At 41.1% G+C, this 13,227-nt stretch overlaps 1 protein-coding gene across 9 annotated transcripts in view; it reads left to right on the top strand.

The window, feature by feature from the left end:
- PHLDB2 (pleckstrin homology like domain family B member 2) overlaps positions 1 to 13,227 on the top strand; it is a 114,226-nt gene that overhangs the window by 98,953 nt on the left and 2,046 nt on the right. For all 9 annotated transcript variants that reach the window (XM_043510427.1, XM_043510456.1, XM_043510449.1 and 6 more), the window contains 4 exons: positions 5,387 to 5,477; positions 7,002 to 7,148; positions 8,444 to 8,663; positions 11,791 to 11,876. In XM_043510427.1, coding sequence (XP_043366362.1) covers positions 5,387 to 5,477; positions 7,002 to 7,148; positions 8,444 to 8,663; positions 11,791 to 11,876 — 544 coding nt within the window. The remainder of the gene's footprint in view (positions 1 to 5,386; positions 5,478 to 7,001; positions 7,149 to 8,443; positions 8,664 to 11,790; positions 11,877 to 13,227) is intronic.

Raw genomic sequence — 13,227 nt, 5'->3', positions numbered from 1 at the left:
AAAGCAATCCTGTCAATGAAATAGACCATTGTCACAGAATTAGAACTTCTTCTGAACATGAGGGAAGTTTTTTGGCTGCCATATTGTGTTTTGTCTAGCATCTGTTTCCTTGAGAATCGGCCCATTGCGCTCCTCTTTTATTGTGGCAGTGCTCTAGGAGTTTTTACTAATGTTATGGAGCAATTTGAGGAATAGTCTCCTTATATCTGTATTGTATTTACCAACTTAAATGTAATGGAGAAGTTGGCTAGTTGTTAGAAATAGATATTCAGGATCAATATTTGCTGCAGTCCTCTTTTTTTGTTTATAGCAGCCAATTGTAATATAGAAGATAGATGTAGAGGCCTAACAGAAGTTTGTGTTTTCAAAGCAGGAAATGTTGATCCAGTGACAGAGTTTTCATTACGTATTGTTGCACTAAGAGGCAAATATAATTTTAAACACTTCTCTCTAAAATATATATTTGTCGGGAAGCAATACTGCTGGCCAGATTCTGATATCCTTAGGCTGAGCAGTATCTCGATGCGGTTTGTACAGTGCAATTCAGCTTGGTAATGGTATCTGAGTCTGGCTTTTTGCTATGATTGACTTATTGCGCTGTGATTCTCTTTAACAGAGGCATTGTGCACCTAGGCTACCCACAGACCAGCTTGCAAATAGAAGCTTAAAGCTGGGATTTTCAAAGATGCCTAAAAGAGTTAGGTGGCTAACTCCTGTTGAATTTCACTGGGATTTGAGTATCTAACTCCTTCAGGTTCTTTTGGAAATCTCAGCCTTATTTCTAAATATGTTATTTACACACAAACACTCTCACACAAACGCACGCAGTACTTTTATGGATCAAATGATTTCTCACTAGATAAAATTAGTTTGGGTGGGAATTTGTTTATTTTTGTTGCATAGCTGACAGATGTCGTCTTCTTCTTTGACAGATTCCAGGACCATTAGGCATATTGAAATACAGTGGTCTCATGGAATATTTTAAAATGATTTCCAGCCATGTCCCAGCGCTAGGGGAAAATTCAACATTGCTGTTTACTAACTCATGTACAACATAAAACATACAAAAGAACTAGTTTAGGGATAAGGAGAGAGGTTAATTGCTGAAATACCTGAAGTCCCACAGTTCTCAAAATACAACTGAAGTATAAATTTTGAAAGGTCGTTATTAGCCTATAAAAATAAGAGGTCCCATGAACCATTAGTAACTTCAGTTTTCCTGGTTGAAATATCAGAGTGTAGAGCCTTGATCTTTACAACCCTATCTGAACCCGAGAGGACCCAACTACACGTGTTGGGATTGGGTCGGGTCAGACCTGAAAATAACCAGATCTGAATTCAGGAGGATTGGGTCATCTCCGATTACCTCATCTTGCCCCAGTGTTGGCATGACGGTAGCTGCAAGCTCCACTCCTGCTGACCGCCACCATCTTGCTGCACTCTGTATATGCTACAGAGTGAACGTGCTGATGAGTTGCAGTGCATCTCACACGGCAGCATGCACAACACAGCAAGACAGCAGCTGATGATGCACCAACCTCAAGGGCCAAAGGTGGCTGGAGAAGGATCCCAGGCCTGGGGCAGCCCCCATAAGGCCAAGCCTCAACGTTTGGGGCGAAGTGTCAGATTTGGGAGAGGTCAGTTCTGAAAACAACCTGACACTCTTGGGTCATGTTAAGGTTGGGTGTGCTTGGCTCAGGTTCAGGTCTGGGTTGGGCTTTAAAATAAGTTCTAAAAAGATCTCTAATAGGGCTTACATTTTTAAGGGTCTTCAAAATCAGCAGGGACAAACCAAGTTAATTGTCTTAGATAGGGAATCATTGTAGAACAGGGAGCTGATATGATCATGGTTACTCAGTCCAATGTGCAACAGTGCACTCCCACAGTGAATTTAAAGTGTAGTCCAAACATTTGTCTACTGCAGAGACTGAGCAAGGAAACCTTTACAGGGCAAGAAGGATAGTTATGTTATATTGCACCAGAGTCTAGCATCATTTTATTGTTGATGCAGCAGTCAGGTGTCCCTGCTATTTGCCAAGGTCTAGGTGTCACAATAAGAAATCTTTCTGCTGCACCTGCAGAGACAGTAGAAGCTATTTTTCTTCTCTAAATTGCCTTTTTAGGGTCCCCAAAAGGGGTGATGGGTGCAATAGTCATCCTCTTACTATTTTGTTCACCATGTAGGCCTAATTTGCAAAGCACCAATTTTGGTGTATTCATTTCTAGTACCCTGCTCCTCCTCTTACCACCCCACGACTCTGTTATCAGTAGACCCTCTCTGCTAAAATTAATTCAGCCTTTATATCTCTTCTTTACATTCTTTCTTAAATCATTTTATATAACTGGGCATTGTGGAAATTCACGAATCTTTACCCACTTTCCACCAGTTTGGCATACAATGAAACTAGACCTGCTAGGACTCAATGATTACAATAGGGCTGTACATGTGTGGGACTCACCCCTGCGGCACCTCCTGCTGGGTATCCTAGGAATTGGCTCTACGTCCAGCCTCTGAGCACCCTCTGCTAACGCTGGGCCCCCGTGTCCCTCCCGGACCCGGTGCCCCTTGTATGCCAGGGTGCTGCCCCTTGGCAGTAAGCCCTCACTTGCAGGGGCTCCCCTCCCCAGGGAACCCTCACCCCCTATCCCTACCTCGCCTCAGTCATAGGCTACTGCCAGTCACCAGCTAGCCCCCACGCCCCGGGGCAGACTGCAGTATAAGCCACTCATCACAGGCAAGGTTGGGTTTGGACCTGCTGCCTCTGCCTAACCTTGGGCTGTCCCCTGCAACCCCAGTACCTGTTGGGCCTAATACTAGGCCGCAGCCTGGGGCTTTCCTGGCTGGAGCTCCCCAGCTCTTCAGGCCCTTCCCCAGCCCTGCTCCAATCTAGCTACTCTGCTTAGGTCCCTCCAGCTAGGTCCCTCCCTCTCAGAAGCTAGAGGGAGTCTCTTGAGCGTCAGCCCAGCAGCCCCTTTTTTGGGTCAGCTGAGTCTGTTTGGGGCATGGCCACAGCTGAGGCTGCCTCCCAATCAGCCCAGCCGAAGGCTCCCAGGCTTGTAACCCCCTTTGGGCCGGGAGCGGGTGACCACCCCACTACAAGGGCCGTCAGCCTTTTTCTCCTATCTTCAGTTGTGAGATGTAAGCCTTTCAGAATATATGATTGTGTGTCCTGTCATTCAGTGGTTTTTTTACTGATATTCCCTACTACTTGCTCTTTATTTTAATTTGGTAATTTCTGATGCCAAGTTCAGTGCGACATTTCTGAGGTCACAGTTCACAAGGTAATTTCTGATTTAATTTAATTTGGTAATTTCTGATCACAAATTCAGTGATACAGAAGACACTCAAAAAGAAAAGGAGGACTTGTGGCACCTTAGAGACTAACATTTATTTGAGCATAAGCTTTTGTGAGCTACCGCTCACTTCATCGGATGCATTCAGTGGAAAATATAGTGGGGAGATTTTATATACACAGAGAGCATGAAACAATGGGTGTTAGCATACAGACGGTAACAAGAGTGATCAGGAAAGATGAGCTATTACCAGCGGGGGAGCTAGGGGGATGGACCTTTTGTAGTGATAATCAAGGTGGGCCATTTCCAGCAGTTGACAAGAATGTGTGAGGAATGGGGGAGGGGGAGAGGAATAAACTAGGGGAAATAGTTTTACTTTGTGTAATGACACATCTACTTCCACTTCCAGTCTTTATTCAAGCCTAAGTTAATTGTTTGCAAATTAATTCCAATTCAGCAGTCTCTCGTTGGAGTCTGTTTTTGAAGTTTTTTTGTTGAAGAATTGCCACTTTTAGGTCTGTAATCGAGTGACCAAAGAGATTGAAGTGTTCTCCAACTGGTTTTTAATGTTATAATTCTTGACATCTGATTTTTTGTTTCCATTTATTCTTTTACGTAGAGACTGTCCAGTTTGGCCAATGTACATGGCAGAGGGGCATTGCTGGCACATGATGGCATATATCACATTGGTAGATGCGCAGGTGAACGAGCCTCTGATAGTGTGGCTGATGTGATTAGGCCCTATGATGGTGTCCCCTGAATAGATATGTAGACAGAGTTGGCAACGGGCTTTGTTGCAAGGATAGGTTCCTCGGTTAGTGGTTCTGTTGTGTGGCGTGTGGTTGCTGGTGAGTATCTGCTTCAGGTTGGGGGGCTGTCTGTAAGCAAAGACTGGCCTGTCTCCCAAGATCTGTGAGAGTGATGCATTGTCCTTCAGGATAGGTTGTAGATCCTTAATGATGCGTTGGAGAGGTTTTAGTTGGGGATTGAAGGTGATGGCTAGTGGCGTTCTGTTATTTTCTTTGTTGGCCCTGTCCTGTAGTAGTTAAATTCTGGGTACTCTTCTGGCTCTGTCAGTCTGTTTCTTCACTTCAGCAGGTGGGTATTCTAGTTGTAAGAACGCTTGATAGAGATCTTGTAGGTGTTTGTCTCTGTCTGAGGGGTTGGAGCAAATGCAATTGTCTTGTAGAGCTTGGCTGTAGACAATGGATCCTGTGGTGTGGTCTGGATGAAAACTGGAGGCATGTAGGTAAGTATAGCGATCAATAGGTTTCCGGTATAAGCAGTATAACCCACCTCCCTCCCCTCCGCCCCCCACTGTTCTTCACACGTTCTTGTCAACTGCTGGAAATGGCCCACTTTAATTATCACTACAAAAGGTTCCCAGCCCACCCCGGCACCCCCCCCCCCCCCGCTCTCCTGCTGGAATAGCTCACCTTTCCTGATCACTCTTGTTACAGTCTGTATGGTAACACCCATTGTTTCAGGTTTCAGAGTAGCAACCGAGTTAGTCTGTATTCGCAAAAAAGAAAAGGAGTACTTGTGGCACCTTAGAGACTAACACATTTATTTGAGCATAAGCTTTCCTGAGCTATAGCTCACTTCATCTGATGCATCCGATGAAATGAGCTGTAGCTCACGAAAGCTTATGCTCAAATAAATTTGTTAGTCTCTAAGGTGCCACAAGGACTACTTTTCTTTTTGTGGATACAGACTAACATGGCTGCTTCTCTGAAAGAAGACACTCAGTTCATGGCCAGAAGGACTTCAATTTTACAATTAGATGGTTACTGGTGTCAATGCAGGGGATAAGTAAATGAGTGCTATGTTTTGGGCTATGTGGCCTCTTTAGACCCACATGTTATAGGGATGGCAAACCACAGTGAACCCACAAACTCTAATGACTCTCAGATCTACATTTTTGACAATTCTGGATGACAGACTATATTTATTGAGTATATTATACTTAATATACTATTTGTATTTGGCCCTAATTGGACCTGTAATTTTATAATAGAGTTGATAAAAATTTCCAGAGTTAGTTTGTAAAATAGGGTTTCAGTCTTCAACTATATTTTTTTAATGTATACAGTGCCAGCACTTCAAATGTTGCAAGAATAGAAGAGATGGAGAGACTTCTGAAACAAGCTCATGCTGAAAAGACACGACTGCTTGAATTCAGGGTAATCTAAAGATTTGTTTGACAGAGGTTAATAGATACTTTGTTCAGATAATACACGTTTAATTTGGCCATTCTTAAATTGCAATTACCTAATACAGCCCTGAAGTATTCATTTTCTACTTCCCCAACTTTGTCCCACTGCAATCCTGCCATTCCTGATACTCTGTGCAACAGTTACCATTTCTGTGGCTGAGATGGACAGAAATCCTTTAAGAGCTAATCAACGTTGCTCCTTCATCTGTTAAAGGGATGGCTGATGAGCAGTACTTGCTTACAACCCCCATCTTTATGGGGCTGCTTAAAGTCTATTGGTTTAGGAGGCAAGAGACCAGTCCCTGTAACTGAACCAAAGTCTCTCCAATGGCACGGCATTAGTCTACTAGTATATGTATACCAGTCCCTATTTCTGGACTTCAGGTAATGATTTTAGATGGTTTAAAATAAAATCAGCCCTATTTTCAAATTTTAAAGTGACTCATGAGTGAAGAACAGGCTTTAACTATGAAACTAAATAATACTGCACTTTAGAATTGACATTCGTGAATGTTAGTTATATTTGCTTACATTTAAATTGGGCACAAAAGATTTACAGTCCTATTTCAGTCTCTTAATGTTAACAAATACACTTAAATCCCAGTCAGCAAAATGTTTGATAAGTAGTATTTCATTTCATATTACAGTGGCTAGGTTGTTCTGCATTCAGGAATATATTTTTACCCTCTTACAAGAAAATATTAATGCTTTAACAATGAGTTTCCTTCAGAATCAGTCAAATTAAAAGACTAGATGGCACAGAGGGTCAATCCCTGATAAAGCTAGGATTGGCTATACTGAGCTCAATTAGACCCTGTTCAAGTTGGGGGACAACTGTTTACACCCCAATTTGTAGGGGGGAATGATGAGATTATATTATGTAGATGCAGCTTTAATGTAACTCAGTACTTTTGTATCAAAATATATTGTCTTCTAGCTTTCTATTTAATATGGCTCTGCTCACTCTGGAATTAGAACCTGCTAGCGGTGTTTAAACACCATTACTGTTACCATAGTCTTAGTGCACTTAACATGACATAATGTGCACATGGATTTTATTTATTTATTTTATTGTGAGAACTGTTTTCTAGCCAACTTGTGTGGTAGACTACCATGCTTTCTGTTCTCCATTGCTCCAGATAATAGACAGTGGTCCCGCTTATAAACTTCACTGTTGCCTTAGATCATACTCTATATAATGAACCAATGATACTTTACTATTTGCAGCATTCTAGGTTTTCTGATGTGATATGATTCCCAGACAAAGCCCCCCCAACCTACCCAGGTTTATTAGAGAAACCATGCTTGTGACAACCTTGTTCAAATATGATTCTGATTCCTGTTCCCAATCCACTTTGCATATGTTCTTGGCTCCCTGAGAGTTATAAAGGGGCTTGTAGGAGCTCTGGGTGCGTTCAGGTTACATTTAAGTTTATCAGGTATAGCTTTACATAGCCTATATCTGAAACTCCGTGTGCACTGTGGTATATAGGAACGGGAAATGGAAGCCAAAAAACGAGCCCTGGAAGAAGAAAAGCGTCGCAGAGAGCAACTAGAAAAAAGATTACAAGAAGAAACTAGCCAGCGGCAAAAATTAATTGAAAAGGAAGTCAAGATACGTGAGAGACAAAGAGCACAGGTGTGTTGACTATCTACCATCTACACACTGAAACAGCTATATAGCAAGCTTTTCACAGTGATGAAGGGAAGGAGTTTCTGTAGGTGGCTGGTTGCTTGAGTGCCTGTTGAATTGATTATTTTAATACTTCTTAGATTTTGTCAGTGGTCTGTTAAGGGCCTTGGATAGGTGTCTTTTTAGTTATTTAAATCTAAATCGATAAATAATTAGGTATCTCTTCCCATTTATATTGGTATTGTGAATATACTGTATTAATCCTATAAGGTTTGTCACTGAATCCACTTATGGCAGAACTGTGCAGTCTGTATCCCAACTCTGCTGAATAATGGACATTTCTGAGAGCAGTAACTTTGTGAAAGTACACAATGACTTTTAAATATGGGACATTTTGGATTGTGAGTTGTCCTCTTCCAAATATTTTGTTGAATAGAACAGAAAAGAAGAATTTTATTTCCCTCCTATACACAGCCTCTTACATTGTATGAAAGAAACAATAGTTCATATTTGGTGAATGGATCCCGAAGCAGAGACATTGGATTGACATGATGATGTAACTGATCTTTCATGAGCACTATATATATATATTTTTTCAATTATGAGTTTTTCTTTTGGTTACCCAGAAAGACCCAATTTCAGGATTCTGGGTTTTTCTTTTCAATGCTTCCTGACATTTAAACAACAAAAACAGTGGAAGGAGCAGCATGTTCTGCAGAAACCAAAGCTACCCCAAGCTTTTTCAGTATAGTGATGTATAATTTCAGAGGGTGCCAAATATACACAATACAAAAGGCCACCACTGTATGAAGAAGGATGCAGTAATACTAAGTGTCTCAAAGCACTTGAAAAACATTTACGAGTTAGATATATACCATTCCATTGCATAGATAGAGAAACTGAGGCACAGAGCTATTATGTGACTTGTCCAAGGTCACACAAACAGAGTTCTTCTTTCCCAAAGCTGCCCCAGACATTTTGACACACACGTCTGTGCTTTACCCCCCAAAAAACTCCTCTGTGATTTGAACTCTGTTTCTTAATGGATGATTTTAAGAAATCTATGTTCTCTGCTGAAAATCTGTTGGTTTTTTTTATGCCAGTATTCAACAGTTTACATACGTACATATTGCAAAAATTTGTCTGTTCTCTTAAGAAACTCCAAGGCTGCAACTCACAAATTTAATCCTTGCTATCTTCATAATTTGAACATGGCTGCTACTTGTACTTTTTATCTGCTTACCACGTATAGAAAGAAAAAAGATGAAAGATTTATGGAGTATCTTTTTGCTCTGTGATAGGCCCGCCCCTTGACTCGCTACTTGCCGATCAGAAAGGAAGACTTCGATCTACGAGGTCACATTGAAACAGCTGGTCACAACATAGAGACCTGTTACCACATCTCACTCACGGAGAAGACCTGTCGAGGCTTTCTGATTAAAATGGGAGGGAAAATTAAAACATGGAAAAAACGGTGGTTTGTTTTTGATAGAAGCAAGAGAACATTTTCTTATTATGCAGGTAGGTTGTATTTCTTCATTCAGGATTGAGTCCTTCTGTGGCAGTACCATTCTTATGTGCACCCAACCCAGCATTTGTCACGTAGACCCTATTGTTATGTTAAGTGTCATTTACATAATTTTCTTTATTCATTTTTATTTACTATTATTGGTGTTGTGGAGGCGTTTCAAGTCCTCAGTCAGAAAGGGGCTCAATTATGCTGGGTGTTTCATTTACATACACACACATATACCACCCACCCACCCACAGTCTCTCTTTCATTTCTCCTGTTCTGGAGAGTTTGCAATCTAAGATGAGACACAAATGAGTGCAACAGAAAAAGGGAGGGAAAAGGGCAGAGGAGGGTAACAACAATAAAATCGTCAGGTTCCTACTGTACAGCATGATGGTTTTGTGTTATTTAATTATTAAATAAATAAAAATCAGTTACAATTGACTTTGGTATAGCCTTGTCCTCACCGGTGGCTGATTTCTGGTAGACTTCACAGAAAAACTTGATTCGTGTTAACTTATTTAAAAAAATCAGATTAATTATTTGCCTTTGTAACCTACTTTCTTTAACTTAATATCTCATCATATTTTAACAATGTTCCTTGTGGTCTGGAGATGATGAAGATCATCATCATAATTTAATCATAAATGCAAACTAGATTCTTGCTTTTATTTGTCATACTCCTAAAGGCAGTTAAAACAGAGACCAACCAAACCATTTCTAAACTAAGGAAATCCAATAAATAAATTTCAGAAACAGCTACATCTAGATTACTACCATCTTTGAAAATAAAAATCACAGGCTTTAAATTGCTTTATTACATAGTCTAGTTTTAAATAAAAATACTGGAAATGTACAAACAGATGCAAATACAAAAAATCTGCAGTACTACTGTACATATATGTGGCTTGTTATTTGAATGTGAAAGTTGGGATGGACCCAGAAATATAATTTGTAATGTTTTAACTTTCATTGGTAAAAGAAATCAGGCAGTGGCTTACTCTAGGTGATAACTGTTACCAAGCAAAGGAACACATATATGATATAAAAACTGAACAGTTCCATTTCCTCACATGACATTACATTAGAAGCAGGCAGAATGGAGCTGAATATTGGTGGTAGAGAAATATATTTCAAATTACCCATTTTATGTTTTTGAAAAATTGGTACTTATAGTCACTAAATGTCCATAATATTTCAGCATAGTTTGCAATATTAGTTGTGGGAAAAATTAAACAGAAACATTCATTTTTACTGTTCTGCATATCTGGTTTGTTTATTTGCAAGGCCTTTAACAAATACTATAGTGCTCCCATCTGGTACTGATTTTTAAAAGACAATTACTTTAATAGTTACCAGTTTTGAGTTCAGCACAGCTGCTCTAATGTAGTGTCAATTATCAAAGAAAACTTTTCATAATGTCTCGAGGACTCAAGCCAATAAACAAAATTAAATGAAAACCTCATACCAGCTGAGTGCAAATGCAGCTGTTAGTATGCATTAGAACAGAGGTGGGCAAAATACGGCCCGTGGGCCACATCCGGCCCGCAAGACCGTCCTGCCCAGTCCCTGAGTTCCTGGCCCGGGAGGCTGTCCCCCTGTCCCCCACAGCCACGCTGACTTGGTGTTCTGTGCTGCGCGGCTGCCTGTCCTGGTGCAGCCGCACTGCCAGCCACCGGTGCTCCAGGGACAGGGAGCCGGGGCGTGGTTGGGGCTAGAGTCTGGGGGGGGGGCAGTCAGGAAGGAAAGGGGGGTTGGATGGGGCGGCGGGGGGCAGTTAGGGGTGGGGAGTCCGGGGGCGGTCAGGGGACCGAGAGCAAGGGAGGGTGGATGGGGCAGGGGTCCTCAGGGAGCTGTCAGGGAACAAATTGGGGGTTGGATGGGGCAGGAGTCCTTGGGAGGCCATCAGGGGGCGAGAAGTCGGGGGGGCAAGGGCCAGGCCATGCCTGGCTGTTTGGGGAGAAACCCCCTCCCCTAACCTGATGCAGCCCTCAGGCCAAAAACTTTGCCTGCCCCTGCATTAGAAACTGTCAATGTGACTTTAACAATACAGCAAATCTCCAAGATAAGTATTGATGCTATAAATGTAGAGTACATGCCCTATAACTGAACATACAGGTATAGTGTCCTTAGGATTGCAGTTGTATTGAGCAGAAAGAGAATTAACCCCGAAGCCTGTAATGTAGCACAAAGACTAAAATGTACCAGTAGTTAGTTCTTGACCTGAAAATTATATAGAACTTTCTTGGTACAAAGACTAAGCATTGTCTAAGCACTGAACATTACATCATCAGATTAATATTTTGATATGAATATTTCTTCCAAAACTATAAGAATGGTTACTCACGTCTAAAGTGAAACGCGAAATGCGCATATAGGGCCAGACTTTGGAGGGGCGTGGGAAATGAAAACAGCCTACCCTCTTTGCAAGTAGAAACTGCAGGCACAAGTAATGGAACTTAGATGGTGAACATATCTGCATAAATGACAGGAATTAATCCCAGACTGGAGGCCAGTTGGAGGCTGTGCAAAAAATTCAGTCCATAATCTTTTTCTGTTTAATGTCTCCTAATTAAAGCCATCCCTGATTAAACTTCTCCTTGGTCTCTTAATACCATCATTGCTCCAGTAGTATTATAAATATGCCAAAGACCCGCCTGCACCATTGTTGAGTAACAAGTTCAATTTTAGTTTGCAGCTTCTGAGAGTTTACCGTAACAGGAAAACTATTTTTTTTTTAAATAGAAAAAGACCTCACGCAATGTTGTTTTGAAGTAAAACTCAGTATCAAATTGTCTGCCAGATTTTGTCTTCATGGCAGCTTTGGGCGGGGGGCAGGGAGAAACATCACTGTGAGCTTGCCAGTTTTCTTTTAATGTTTTAGCAACAATGATCTAATAAAAAAAAATAAGGTGAACACTGTATTTAACTTTGTGGGCAATTTTACCTACTATAAATATGCTACCCAACTGAAAAGGCATGCTGAAAATGCCATGGGGTATTTTGCAAACAAAAGTGCTAGTGTGCAGTCTTTGATTAATACATGTGTGAACATGCAAATTCAATTAACCCTTCAACCCTTACGGTATATTGTTTGTTTCAATTTTCAAAGTCCAGTTTCTCTCTCATTTGCAGACAAGCATGAAACTAAATTAAAAGGAGTAATATATTTCCAAGCCATTGAAGAAGTCTATTATGATCATCTAAAGAATGCTTATAAGGTAAACATTATCATTTTTGTTATTTTTATTAATTATCCTATAATAGCATCCAAAATGTGGTAGATGTTGTACAGACATAGGAGGATAAAATTCATGTCTCAAAGAGCTAAAAAAACCAAACCCAAAATCTCTTACACACACAAAGCATGGGAAAGCATAGAACATGTCAATGAATTGGCCAGGGCAATGACTGGCATATGTAATTTTATATGCAATCTTCATGTAGCCGTGTCAGTCCCATGATATTAGAGAGACCAGGTGAGTGAGATATTATCTTTCTTTGGGCCAACTTCTGTTGGTGAGAGAGGCAAGCTTTTCAGCTTACACAGAGCTCTTCAGGTCTGGAAAACATATTCAAAGTGTTTCAGCTAAATACAAGGTGGAACAGATGTGTTAGCTATTTATGGTAAACGATCTGTTCCACCTTGTATTTAGCAGTGACACTGTTGAGTACATTTCCCAGACCTGAAGAGGAGCTTTGTATAAACTTGAAAGCTTGCCTCCATCACCAACAGAAGTGGGTCCAATAACAGATCTTACCTTACCCACCTTGTGTGTCTCATACATAATTTTGTTTGTTCCATATATAAAACAAGCTATTGAAAGACAGAAGAGATGTAGTCCACCTGGCAAGTGATGTGGTCTCAAAAGAGAGAGGATGGTGGTAGAGTATCTGGCAGCATTAGGGTTTAGGGAGGACTCAGCAGGTGAGAGATGAGCACATGGAATCTTTTGCATCAGTTCCAGATGCTGAAAATGTGTCTGCTGGCACATACACAGAGGTTCTTCCTGAATATGGTGTTTTAGGGGTGAAATATTGGCTCCAGTGAAGTCAATGGGTGTTATGCCATTGACTTCAATGGACCAAGATTTCATCCTAGGTTACTAGATCTGCAGCTACAGGTGACCTAAATCAGGGGATGTAGTTGTGTTTCTAGCCCAAGATGGGATTTTGATTTTGAAGCTCTGGGAGGAGAACCCCTGACTAGCATCTGCACTTTGGAAGGACCGTGAGGTGCTTCAACCCATCCTCAAGAAGTGGACTTTAAGAATTAAAATGACTTTTGATCACTTGCTGCAGCAGGTGCACGGGAGAAATTGTGGTTTAGAGATGAAGCAACGTTTGGTCTCACATATTGCTGCTCAGTTTAGGATTAAGTCATACAGTGTGTCTGCATTAGGCCTGAGTACTCTCAAACTGTTTCCTGCCAGAGATAGCAGATGGGGTTGAGCAAATCCTGAATTATTCAGGATGAGATGTTAAGTAGCCATTGCTCAACTGGCTTTTTCCTTGACAGTCTCCGAGTACAGAATTTTACTCACTGTCAGTAAACTGCTCTCATGTCATACA

Source organism: Dermochelys coriacea, chromosome 1 (assembly GCF_009764565.3).
Source record: "Dermochelys coriacea isolate rDerCor1 chromosome 1, rDerCor1.pri.v4, whole genome shotgun sequence".
Lineage (NCBI taxonomy): Eukaryota > Metazoa > Chordata > Testudines > Dermochelyidae > Dermochelys > Dermochelys coriacea.
The sequence above is the reverse complement of the archived record's forward strand: the minus strand, read 5'-3'. Positions and strand labels throughout refer to the sequence as shown.